At 36.7% G+C, this 12,730-nt stretch overlaps 1 protein-coding gene across 1 annotated transcript; it reads left to right on the top strand.

Moving 5' to 3' along the window:
• Positions 1 to 1,722: 1,722 nt before the first annotated feature.
• On the top strand, positions 1,723 to 12,526 carry LOC104595080 (amino acid transporter AVT1C-like). Its single transcript, XM_010255659.3, has 14 exons — positions 1,723 to 1,950; positions 2,290 to 2,377; positions 2,646 to 2,855; positions 3,220 to 3,560; positions 6,808 to 7,022; positions 8,373 to 8,396; positions 8,503 to 8,683; positions 9,277 to 9,496; positions 9,941 to 10,076; positions 10,634 to 10,653; positions 10,944 to 11,089; positions 11,495 to 11,538; positions 11,642 to 11,704; positions 12,181 to 12,526. The coding sequence occupies exons 3-14, from the start codon at positions 2,674 to 2,676 to the stop codon at positions 12,274 to 12,276; spliced, it is 1,668 nt and encodes a 555-aa protein (XP_010253961.1). The 5' UTR covers positions 1,723 to 1,950; positions 2,290 to 2,377; positions 2,646 to 2,673; the 3' UTR covers positions 12,277 to 12,526.
• Positions 12,527 to 12,730: the final 204 nt, after the last annotated feature.

Genomic DNA, 12,730 nt, shown 5'->3' with positions numbered 1-12,730 from the left:
CATTCTACTTCATTTCGAGTTGTTGGAAAACTCCCGTCAAGGCACATACGAAAGGTAAGTCTTTTTTAGTTTTTTTGGGTTACTTGAGGTTCTGAAATGTTGGAGAACCATTGCTTACAATTTCTTCTTAACTAAAAGTAGAGGTAAAGAGGCAAGGGTCTTAGGGAAATCAATACCTAAGACCCGATAACATTACCTCAAAATCGGTCTTAGGAGGAGTTGAAAGCATGTTCCTCCAGATTTAAGAAACTCTTGCAACCATTTTTGTTTTCTCTAAAAAGAAACTGAGCCTGGACAACTCCCATTTTGGGCTGCAAATAACAGCTTGGAGAGAGGGGTGCATAGCACCTTCCCTCTCCCAATTCTTGGGACTCGAATCTCTTGGTTGTGTGCCTTTCCCATGAAAAACGGAATCATTATCAAAGACTTAAATCGATTTTTCACAACTAAAAATGAGGGCCCATTTCCTCTAAAAAATGGGTGGCGACTCTAAATCCTCTGAGTCACAAGGGGTAATATAGGTATTTTTGAAATGGCGTGGCAGACCAATACAGGTTAGAAAGAAAATAAGTGCTTATTGAATAAGGACTTAAAAAATAAGGCTGAATTTTGAGCTTTTCAAATAATCACTTATTCTTATTTAGGACTTATTTCCCAAATGCCAATAAATGATTATTGATGTGGTCCTGGCCCAAAATAAGTGCTTGTTTCAATAAACACTTATTTTTAAGCACTCCCAGGCCAGCATATTAAAAGTAGCTAACTCATGCAATGCTATAATTCAAAAACACATTTGGCATAGTGTGGAATCTAGTGGCAATTAATATTATCTCCTCCAATCATGTGTTTAGGGATGTTAATAAGCTTTCTCATTTTTGGCAAATTTGGACAATGTCTCGAATTCTATATAAGGTTTAGAAATAGAAGTATGGACCATATAAAAGAATTTGTAATGAATATTTTCGCATTTGCTCTCTTCCCAAATAGAGTCTTGATGCTTCAATCATCTTTGCATACTTTTGCCAGTTTATCCTTTTAGGCTCAATTTGAAAAGAGTATAAATACAAATATATATAAGATAATAGAAAATACAAGGTTTTATATTCTATATATTTGTATTCATACTCCTTCCAAACTGAGGTTTAACAATCCTTAATAGTAGATCCAATTCCGGCATCATGTAGAATTAAGATCTTATGTACCTGACTACCTTAAAAAACAAACCTCTCTGTCAAAGAGACCTTGGGGAGGAAACCCAATGAAAGAAAATCTATCAATTACTAACATGACACATGCCATGATCCCACTAGAAAAGATAAAAAGAAGAAAAAGGCCTCCGCGGACTTTGATTTTAATTTTAGGTGGTGATTGGTTGTAAGTTTTTCCCGATATCATGTGGATTCAATAAAAAAAAAAAAAAGTTAAAAAACACAATTATGCCAAACAACACCTAAGATTACACCAATTCGAACTGGGATTTGCTTCTTACACCCACCTCACGACACTTCCAGCCGTGAAGGATTCCACCAATTCACTTAAACTGTACGGGCTGTCACAGAGCGCTCCCCACGCACTCCCTACAGAACATCCCAACCATGAATTGGGAACATCTCCCTTACCGCTGCAAGGTTGGGATGCGGAGTAGGGAGCCTATCCGAGCTCCAATTCGCTGCCAACGTTCCCGTGTATTACGTAAGTAGGCCGTAACCCCCTTTCATGAATGTTCAAGAGTGACTGGGAGACTGAGTCTGAGTGAGAGACGAAGAACGATTAAGATATAAATAAACGATTCGCTGAAGACTGAAGATTGTTGAAGAGTGGATTGTGGAGACCCGAGACGATTGAACAAAGCTCTCCAGTAGAACACCACAACACTACTCAGTACTCAGTAGTCCGTGAGAGAAGAAGAGAGCTGCTTCCCGATTTTCAAGATACCGACGCTCTGATAAGGTTATAGCTTCGATAAGCACGATTTACATTATTTGTTGCTTCCATAGCCTCTTCCGATCTTTTATTGGCATTTCTTCTTTCCTTTTCGAAATGCAGATTTTCTGTAGATCTGTATCCCGATATCTCAGCCTCAAAATCTGACGTGCTATATCCATACTACGCTTTTATTCTCTTGAAACCTTTAGCTTCTTCTCTAGAATCTTTTGCTCTTCTTGAGATTTTTGTTTCTATTTCGAGTTCCTGTCCCCGTGAACTACTGATTTTGTCTTGTGTTCTAACATTGTGGATCTCTCCTTCTTTGTTAATTGTCGATGTCTGATTTTAGTATAATTTTTACAGTTTTACCAGGTTTCTCTAGGCTATATTCAATCCAGGAAAGCTTCCAGAACGACTTGATCGTAGAGAGATTGAAGCAAGACTCTAAAAGGTAGGCCAGATCTAAAAGCTCTTGAGTATCTATTTGGAGTTCTTCGGTGATATTCGATTGCCGAAGCTTTCTGTTACAACTTCAGAGCACAGTTTCTAGTTTCTACGGTGTTTTGGTCCATTTCCCTCCACTTTTGGTTTTAACTCCAAGAGATTGAAGTCAAGAACAGTCTTAAGAACTTAATTTCGTTAGTAAATTCTTTCTTCCATTAACACAGAGTCGGATGAAGTTCCATATAAGGACTAAGAAAGCTTAGAATCTTTTGCAGGGAAAAGGACCTTATCAAAGAGTAAGAAATGAAAAATTCTGTTTCAGAGCAGAGCTTCTACGTTGAGAGTGAAGATGAAGACGAAGAGAAGGCATATACCAAGGGAGCTGACGACGGCAATGATTCAGATTCATCCGATGCTTCATCGGTTGGAAGCCAACAGAAAAACAGGCCCAGTTCTTACAACACTACCTGGCCACAGAGTTACAGGTACTTCGGTAGATGTCTCATTGCATCCACTCTTGGTTCCTCCACTCCAAGTGTTTTGCACTGTTTTCCAATATCCATTACTTAAAAATATTCCTCTTGGATCAAAAACTTTGGTCTTAGACTCACTCTTCTGTTGATGATATATATATATAAAGACGAAATCCATCCAACCTGGATATTCTTCCAAATCCAACGACCAGGATGGCTGCCACGTAGCAAGACAGGATCATTCCCTATCGACCATGGATGCAGGACTCATCAATTCCTTTTGTTCTGGATCAGATTTGTTCAATCAATGCCACTTTTCTTCACTGAATAGTTAATGTAATGACACTATTAATGTTTGCTCTTGGTTAATTTCCAGGCAATCTATGGATATTTACAGCAGCGTGACTTCACCCAATATTGGGTTTCTGGGAACTCCTACATTGCCCAGTTTAAGCAGTTCTTTCCATTCATCCTCGCTAAAAAGGAGACACACGCCCGAGATACTATCCACCTTGGTGAAGCCTCTGTTACCCACAGTAACTGATTACCAGCAACAACAATTACAACAGCAGAGGCAGAGCTCTCACTCTCTACTTCCTCCTATTCCTACAAAGAAACCTTCTGCAAAGAAAATAACCCCCGATCAGAAACCCCACAAGGTCTCACATGAAACCTCTGCTCCTCGCCAGTGCTCCTACGGACAATCTGTGCTCAATGGTAAGCGGCCTGACGCTCTATCCAACTATATTTACAACATTTTTTCTATGCATGCGGTAGATAGTAAGTCCTCGTTCATTCAGTCCTTCTCACGGCAGCCGGGACCGTTTGCTTGTGCCCATGTGCCATGTGCCGTGAGTGTGATGGATGGGAGTCGGGACGGACTGACTGAATGAGGACTTACTAAGCACCCAGTCAGCAGCCCTCTTCCTGGCTCAACTCCGAGTCGAGTCCGGATCTGCTCCCAATATTTTGTATTGTTATTCACAGGGAGATGTTGTGAAGATAAACCCCGATTCCTCCGAGTTGGGCGGTGACGGGATCTGCTCACAACAAAAGCTGTCCCAAGTCCCAAGACACTTCCAACATGATTGGTGTCTGCACCAAGAGACTGGAAGTCTAGAATCCACCTTATCTGTGATGTGGGCACAGATCATGTTGGAACGGTTTGAAACATTTTTTTTATTGTTGGCCTCCGAGTGCCATTGGAATTTAGATCAACTACCAATACAGTCCCAATAATGTTCCAACCAACCATCATAGTTGTACATTGGGAATGGCTAGGGATCTGCTACCAATACAATGCTCCCAACACTGTTCCAACAGGCAACTGCATTCACAGATTGGGAACACCTCCCTTGTCATATATGGGGAGATCTTTCCGATGAGTGGTTGTAGTGCCTTGTTGGGACAGTGGTGGGTGCATTTATTGGTAGCAGATCCAAATTCACTGGAAACATCTTTCCATGAATGGGAAGGGAGGCATTCCTAATGTGTGGACTGTTGGGATAGTGTTGGGAGCGTTTTATTAGTAGCAAATACCAATTATGAAGTATGTGGATATGGGACTGCAACCATGCAAAACTACATAAGTCAATTATTACTGAGTCCACTCCTCAACTCTACTTTCTATAATGGGTAAATTGCTGAAACCTCTCATGTATCTCTGCTTTATGCTAATAACAATGTTCTCCCTTGAACTTTCTAACATTGTTACATCTACACCCCTCCTTTATCTTGAGATGATAAAAGCGGGTAAATTTATCAAAATATCCAACTTTGACCATTTGAATGATAAATTGGATTCTACATTTGTCCTTCCTTTTCTACAATTTTTGTATAGTTTGTTGAATTATGTATAACTTTTGAATTTATGAATTTTAAGTATTTTCTACTTTTTATTGAAATATATATTTTTGAGTTTTTTATCATTTTTGTTGCTTTTCTATAGGTTTTGCCATTTTTGAAAATTTTATCATTTTATTTACTTTTTTCTGCAAGTTTGATTTTTTGGTTGAAATATATTATTGAAAAAACATATCATTTTTATGTCTTTTTTAATTTGACTTTTTTGTTATATACTCTTTTAAATTTTTATCAATTTTTGTGCTTTGAGAAAAATATTAAATGCGGTAGATATACAGATCAAAGCAGGTGGGCTGATGTGGGTTAGGGTAGATTCTAACCCACTATTGAAGCAGGATGTAAAATGACTCTTTGCAATCTTGACATTTAAAAATGTTGAGATGATGATATCTTCAATTTCGATTAACACTCTAATGTTGAGTTATAGATGCAACAATGAAGTTGAGGGAAAACAGTACTATTAATATAAAGTAGGGTACTGAACTAAAGGATGTTTGCTTTATACCTCATTTAAGCACATGGTCCGTGAGGGCCATGTCCTCCGACCAGGTAGAGGCCAAAAATTACCTTAATTTACAGGGTGCTCTGGAACTAGGGGTGATGATTTCGCGATCATAGGTACATGCTCCTAAGTCTTAATAAGATTGCAAAAGGATCCGAGTGAATCGGATATGCGTAGTTACATAGGACTTGGATTGGATAAATTAAAAATAACTTTAGTATTAGACTTACAAGTTTCCAATAAATATACAGCATTCAAATTGACTTTATGCATTTCAAAAAAAATACCGTCTTTACTATTAATTACATATATATAATAGTCGAAATTCTCATTATGTACAAATTTGCATATCAAGAGTATCATACAGGATGATTATATGTAATTTACCCTGTATTTGTATAAATATTATCAGTGGATAATATTGTCCTAGAATTAGATGAATATGTGAATAAAACATATTTGATTATTCCCCACCCCCAGAATAAATAAATAAATAAAAGTTAATATGAATTTCTAAGTTGTCATATTTAATTAGCAGAAAATGGAGGGGCACATTACTGGACTTGGAAAGTAAAGGAAAAAATTAGAAATTTAGACTCAGTTTATTTGTATGTGAATTTGATTTGCATCACTGAAAATGAATGGGAGTGCAAATAGGCTGAATAAATTATGGTTTACTTCTGCTAACTTCATATTTGATTTTGTCTTACTTATTATGGTAAATAAAATAGGAAGACACGTCATAATGTCCCCACTTTTGTATGAAAGAGAATGTAGGTAGGAGGGAGCTCCCATGAACAATTCAGCAACCCCCAGTGAACAATTCGATTTATTTCTGCTAACTTTATATTTGATTTTGTCTTATTTAAAGTAGGAAGCCAAATGGTATGATCCCCACCTTATATGAAAGAGAATGTAGGTAGGAGGGACGAGGGAGCTCTCATGAACAATCAGTGACATCCGTGAAAAATAAATACACCACCATTTGTAATAAGTTGATTAAATTCAATACATTACATCGGTTGATTTTTTTTTTTTTAATTTCAAATGGTGGCATGTTCCCCAGGAGGTCACTGAATTGTTCTGCAACAATGGTCACAGTTAATGTTATTATGGTAGGAGGAGGGTTTTTTTTTGTATCACAGTGAATAGGAACCAAGATGATTTAATCCCCACTTTATATGAGAAGGAATTGAATAAGATAAAAATGGTGCAAAATTTGTATTCATTCAGAGTTACACCACAAACAAATGCCTTAAGAAACATCTTCAGATATGAGGGTTTGATTCTTCAGTTAACCAATTTGCCTTCTGCTGAGGCCTGATCGCGTTAGTTAGGTATTTAAGGGCCTGTAGGCCGTCCCAAAATTTATACTTTTACATGTTCAAAGTATACATGTATGACAAATTTCTCAGTCTCACTGTTAAGAATTAACAACAGTAGCATATCATTTGAGCTATGGGCTATAGATTTGGAATATTAAACCAATTCAATTATGGCATGGAAATTGGGCTTGCTTTATCATTTCCTGCTAGGTATTAGTAGCGATACTATCGTTCTCATTATATTTGCTAATTTTTCCACAAATGTAAAATGCAGGCATTAATGTTCTTTGCGGGGTTGGAATCCTGTCTACTCCTTATGCAGCCAAGGAAGGAGGTTGGCTTGGCCTCTCTATACTGTTCATAATTGCCATGCTCTCCTGGTATACTGGAATCCTGTTACGCAAATGCCTAGACAGCGAACCTGGACTTGAGACATATCCGGACATTGGCCAGGCTGCTTTTGGTACCGTCGGCCGTTTGTTTATATCCGTAAGTTTCTGTTTTTTGCAATTTAACCAAGTTTTGTCTGTCTTGGGCCTAACCCACGGAACCTTTTTTCCACTCAAACCGTTCCAAAATTCTAACGGCGCGTTCTAACTTCTACCCACCAGGGTTGCAAATCGGCGGGCTGGCTTGGTTTGAGTTCAACCCAGACCCAACTCTAAGAATTGGATATAAGGACTGAGTCCAAGGTCAAGTCTAAACTGAAGTTTTATGAACTTACGCTGGGTTTGGGCCTTGGCTGGGATTGGATTGGTCAATCAGTCAATGCTAAAATTTGATATAAACATATGTTTATGTATGTATATACATAGTCATGCCGGATACAGACTACCTCAAACCTAAAGTCCAAGCCCAGATCCAACTCAAAATATAAAAAATCCAAACTTTTGGGCCCAGGCCCAACTCAAGGACAAAGAATCCAAGCCCAACTCATATGAAATTGCAGACTGGGTCAGTCTAGATTGAGTTGGACCCGTCAAGTTGCACCCCTACTAACCACACCACATGCTTATACCAATATTCTGGGTCGGGTAGGACCTATATAGCTGTAGGCTCAAAGTTTTAGCAATCTCAAAAATTCTTTCCAGTGAAGAATGTTTTACTCCATGTTTGCAATGTGAACTCATTTTTATTAATACAATTATATGCGAGTGCAAATAAGAATATAGATCCTAATTTGCTCTTGCTTCATGTTCTACTTTACTTTGCTTCTAGTTCTAATTTGCTTCATGTTCAATCTCATTTACACTCAGTAAATGAAATTGCACTGCAAACAAGCAAAAGTGGCTATCACAACAGCATGCCATTCAGCCATCAAGGAACTCTCCTTATGAAACAACTTGTTCAATCAAAGACAAAGTAGTGATTCAGTTGAACCTATTCAACCATTATCAAACGATAGGAGATGCCCACTGAAAGTCATAGATATTTACGGGGCCTAATATGTGGGGTTCACACATAATAAAACCTGATGGCTAGCGTCTGATGCTCTGTTGCATCTTGCATGTTGAAAAGCCTATAAGAGTTAGGGGCAAGGTCAAAAAAGACGTGAATCGAATATTGAAGTACTAAGGAAAGATTTGAAGACCCATAATTTAACGATGGACATAAGCTGAACAGAACCATTTCCCTAGGATTAGTTTTTTGTTGAGTGTATGATGCACTTTTAGCACCTATGACTAAACTTAGCTTGCTTACAGAGAAATTTTTTTGTGAATTTTGTGACACGAAGAGTAATTTTATATTTAGATTTTATGACAACTCAATTCAGAAAATGTTATCATTTGTACTATTTGAACAAAATAGCTGACGCTTCTTTTATGTTTTGGGTGCCAGATAGTTCTATACGTGGAACTTTACGTAAGTACTGCTTCTTTCAACTGATTCATTGTTTCTACGCATGTTTAGTTCTTTACCTCTTAGAATAGTCCTAATATGAGAACAGTTGTGGTCTCTGACGTTACAGGCTTGCTGCGTCGAGTACGTCATTTTGGAAAGCGATAATTTATCGTCGTTTTTCCCAAACGCACATTTAAGTTTTGGCGGGTTGCAGTTGGACTCTCACCATCTTTTTGCGTTAATATTCATCCTTGCAGTTCTTCCTACTGTGTGGCTTCGAGACCTTAGTGTTCTTAGTTACATCTCAGGTGAGAGCTATTTACGATTCCTCCCGGTTCTGATGAATACTGAATTTTTCAGAGCTTAGTGTTCTCAGGTGAGAGCTATTTTACAGCATTGCAAATGGTGTACATCTCTTAAGTCTTATCTACGTAGTCAGAAACTGTGCTTACCAGAAGGAAGAACAACGTTTGATTAATAGACATAATCAAACATATTGGTTCTAGGAATGGTCGGTCGTTTTCATCACTAATGAAAATATATATATAATAACAAAGCTGTAAAAAAGAATGAGCAAATCCAATAGAGAACTGCTCAAATTTAATTCCTTGTTACCCATTTTTTGCTCCTGTAGACGCCTCACGGAATCTCTTTACTACATAGGATATGGCTGAGTCCCGTTTTATTTTGGTAAAATTAAAGCAACTGCACAATCTGAGTGAATTGATAGATTGTCTGAACTACAATGTAAAATGAGTATTGTCCCAACAAAAACAAGTAGACTTATAGAGTACTTGTTGCCTGTTTATGTTAATACTAATAGTACAATAACAGTGATGGCCCTTGGAAACTTTGATTGGTGTTTTCTTTTCTCTCACTTTGCCCTTTTTATTCTTTACAGCTGGGGGAGTCATTGCATCGATATTGGTGGTTCTCTGCTTGTTCTGGATTGGGCTGGTGGATCAAGTTGGCTTTCATAACAAAGGGACTACACTGAATCTGACAACCCTTCCAGTTGCCATTGGGCTCTATGGCTACTGCTACTCTGGACATGCTGTCTTCCCAAACATCTACACTTCAATGGCCAAACCAAGCCAATACCCATCAGTCCTCTTGACAACGTAAGTTGAATAATTTGCATTATCTTTACTCTTCAAATTTAAAACTGCACTTTGTTAGATGATTTTGCTTTCATATAAGCTTTTCGGTTTTCAGGTTTACTTTCTGTCCTTGTGTGCAATCCCGGTGTCATAACCAAATCTTATACAACCATTAAAAATTTATAATTCTGTATAAAGGTTTTCTACCACAAAACCAAATATTTGCAGATTCCACAGCTTTATGATATCTCGACCAGGTTGATATTTGACTAATCACCACTTTTTATCAGAACCAGGAGTACTAATCAAACCTTCCCATTTAATCAAGTATTCTCCTTTTACGGAGAAAGATATTCTTTGTTATTTTTCCGTTTTTGGTAGTAGCTATTGTCCACTATTTTTAAATTTTCATGACATTCTCTTGTAATTCCTTCTAAAGTCCTAATTTCTTAAGTTGTTTTGCAGGTTTACCATTTGCACTTTGTTGTATGCCGGAGCTGCTCTGATTGGATATACAATGTTTGGGGAAACAACAGAGTCACAGTTCACTCTTAACATGCCCCATGATTTAGTAGCTTCAAAAATAGCTGTCTGGACTACGGTATAACACTAAAATCCTTACTAAAACAATTTTTTATTCTTAATTAAAGTCTTTGATTAGAACATTTCTCACCTCCTCCTCTTCTCTTGTTATGATTTTTCCTCTTCACTTAGATATAATGTAGGTTTTGTGCCTTAGATAGGTTTACTTTGGAGTATAATTGGTGCTACTGTAATTGAGTAGATTTTTTCACCTTTGCATTCTGATGAACAGTTATATAGTTTACCATCATAATGGCTAAGATCACAGGGCAATGTGTATTTCCTTCTTCAATGTCTAATAGCCACTTGTGTTTTAGAATAAAAGAAAATTTTCCTTCCTCCAAATGCTAAATTTTAATTTGCAGATTATATGCTGTAACAACTAACAAGTAGTTCTTTAAATTAAGAATTTCGTTATATGCCAATCAAGAATATATTTTGTATTCCTCTTGAAATGTTTTGAACACTTATAAGATCACAACTAGAATACTTAAAATGATATATATATATATTAGTATTAAAAAATAAATATAGAATTCCGTGGGTTTAATGTCTGTCATTTTCATTCTTTTGCAGGTGGTTAATCCATTCACCAAATATCCTTTTCCTGAGATTATTGGATCATATACAATACTTATGTGGGTAACATAGTTAAATTCTTATGCAAGACAAAAGTAAAATTCTCATATAGGAATAATTAATCCCGTTATATTAGTTGTAGTTGGTTGGATTATCATGTTTCTTACTTACAAACATAGGTAAAGGTTTACTGATGATAATTGGCTTTTAATTGCTGAAAAATCTTCTAAGTCGTATTATTTCTTTTTGAGTATTCCATGTTTGTGTGTGTGAAAGAAAAGTGTTTTTTCCCTTAATTGCAATTCACGTATGCATTAACCATGATGCCGGTGGCATTGAGTCTCGAGGAATTGATACCCTCAGTCCATCTCAAATCTCACATGTACGCAATCCTCATTAGAACAGCTTTGGTGATATCTACCTTGCTCGTGGCTCTCAGCGTCCCTTTCTTCGGTATGTCTTACAACATTATTGATAAATTTAGTATACCTATCTCTGCATTAGCAATGATTATATCTGTTTTGTCCTCTTTGGTGAAGACAGAGTGAGTCCCTTCAGGCCCAGTTATAGCCTTATAGCTTAACTGTTCGGACAGGGTCCTGCCTCCTTTGCCACTGAGTCTGTCCCTCCCAGGGGTGTAACATATGATCCATGAAACTATAATATAATGGGGGCAGTGCACCCACCATTTTAATGTGTCCCACCTGAAGATAAATGAAAAGCATATCGTGGTAACTGGACTAAATGTAGGGTTATAGTTGATCTCATAGGCCAGTAGTTTCAAACATGTCTTGCATTTTAGCAACCAAAAGCATATTTGGACCAATTTTCAGCTAATTCCATTTTTATCACCTTCAGGTTTCGTGATGGCACTGGTTGGATCTTTATTCACCATGCTTGTTGTAAGTTTTCTATTAATTTTTTTTCAATTTCTTGTTATTAAAATTTTTGCTTAATGTTTGGCATTAAAAAAAAAAAGATTACTCATTGCTTAATGTCTGGCAGTCTTTGATACTTCCTTGTGCTTGCTTTTTGAGGATCTTGAGGGGTAAAGTGACCATGTTTCAGGTATGTTCTAACACTCCCCCTCACTCCCTGTATCCAAATTAGTATTTGTTTTATCTTTAGCTTAATTGTGTTGCCCCCCTTCTTTCAAATCTTACTTTGATGGCTGGCTATATATATTATTATGAGACATTTTTTAATCAAGAAATATGTCTTAATCAATGAATAACTTCTGCTTCTGGTTTGAACTCAGGAGATTATTCAGTAGATTATTTCTTGTTAACGTGTGCCATTTCTTTATGGAATGAAAAGGCTGTTTTTATATCCCCCTGCTGTGAATTAACGTAAGAAGTAGATGTCAAGAACCTCTATAGCCAGAGCTCAAGTCCATGGAGCAGTTACATAAACTTAATAGCAATAAGAAAAAAATATATTTTTCTTTTTATTTATTTTTTCGTTTGATGGTTATCTTTTGAGTTGGTTAATTGTTCCTTTCCCTGATTGCCAGTACATATTAACATCTTTTTTATTTTTTGTAGGGATCAATGTGTATTTTGATTATTATAGTAGGTGTCATATGTTCTGGCTATGGAACATTTTCAGCCCTCTCTAAAATTATAGAGAATTTGAGCTAAAGCATGGAGGTTCCCCAACAAACAGAAAAGATATCATGATTGTGTACACCATATTTAGTAGTCCTCCCTTTTCCTTTTTTTTTTATTTTTTGTTCATTCAATTTTCTCTATTCATTTTCAATGCCTATTAAGTTGATTCCATAGTAGACGTGAGCAATATTGTAATTTTATTTTTGATAAGTGAGCAATATTGTAGTTGGACCCTTTATTTGAATAGGCATGCTGATCAATAAAAGAGGACTGTTAGTTAGAAGTGTTTTTCAGACATTAGCATGTTTATAATTTTCACCATCATTTGGGATTGGCTACATTTATCTTGTTTTGCCATTCTGTTTTATTTAACGTCATATCCATTGTAAAATTATGAGCGTTTAACTCATTTCTTATTCCTCCAAGTCAAGTTCTTTTAGGTTTGTCTATAACCCTTTTAGCCCCTTCAACTTATTATAGATTG

Source organism: Nelumbo nucifera, chromosome 2 (genome assembly GCF_055504915.1).
Source record: "Nelumbo nucifera cultivar China Antique chromosome 2, China Antique-T2T, whole genome shotgun sequence".
Lineage (NCBI taxonomy): Eukaryota > Viridiplantae > Streptophyta > Magnoliopsida > Proteales > Nelumbonaceae > Nelumbo > Nelumbo nucifera.
This window is presented reverse-complemented; position numbering and strand designations above follow the sequence as displayed.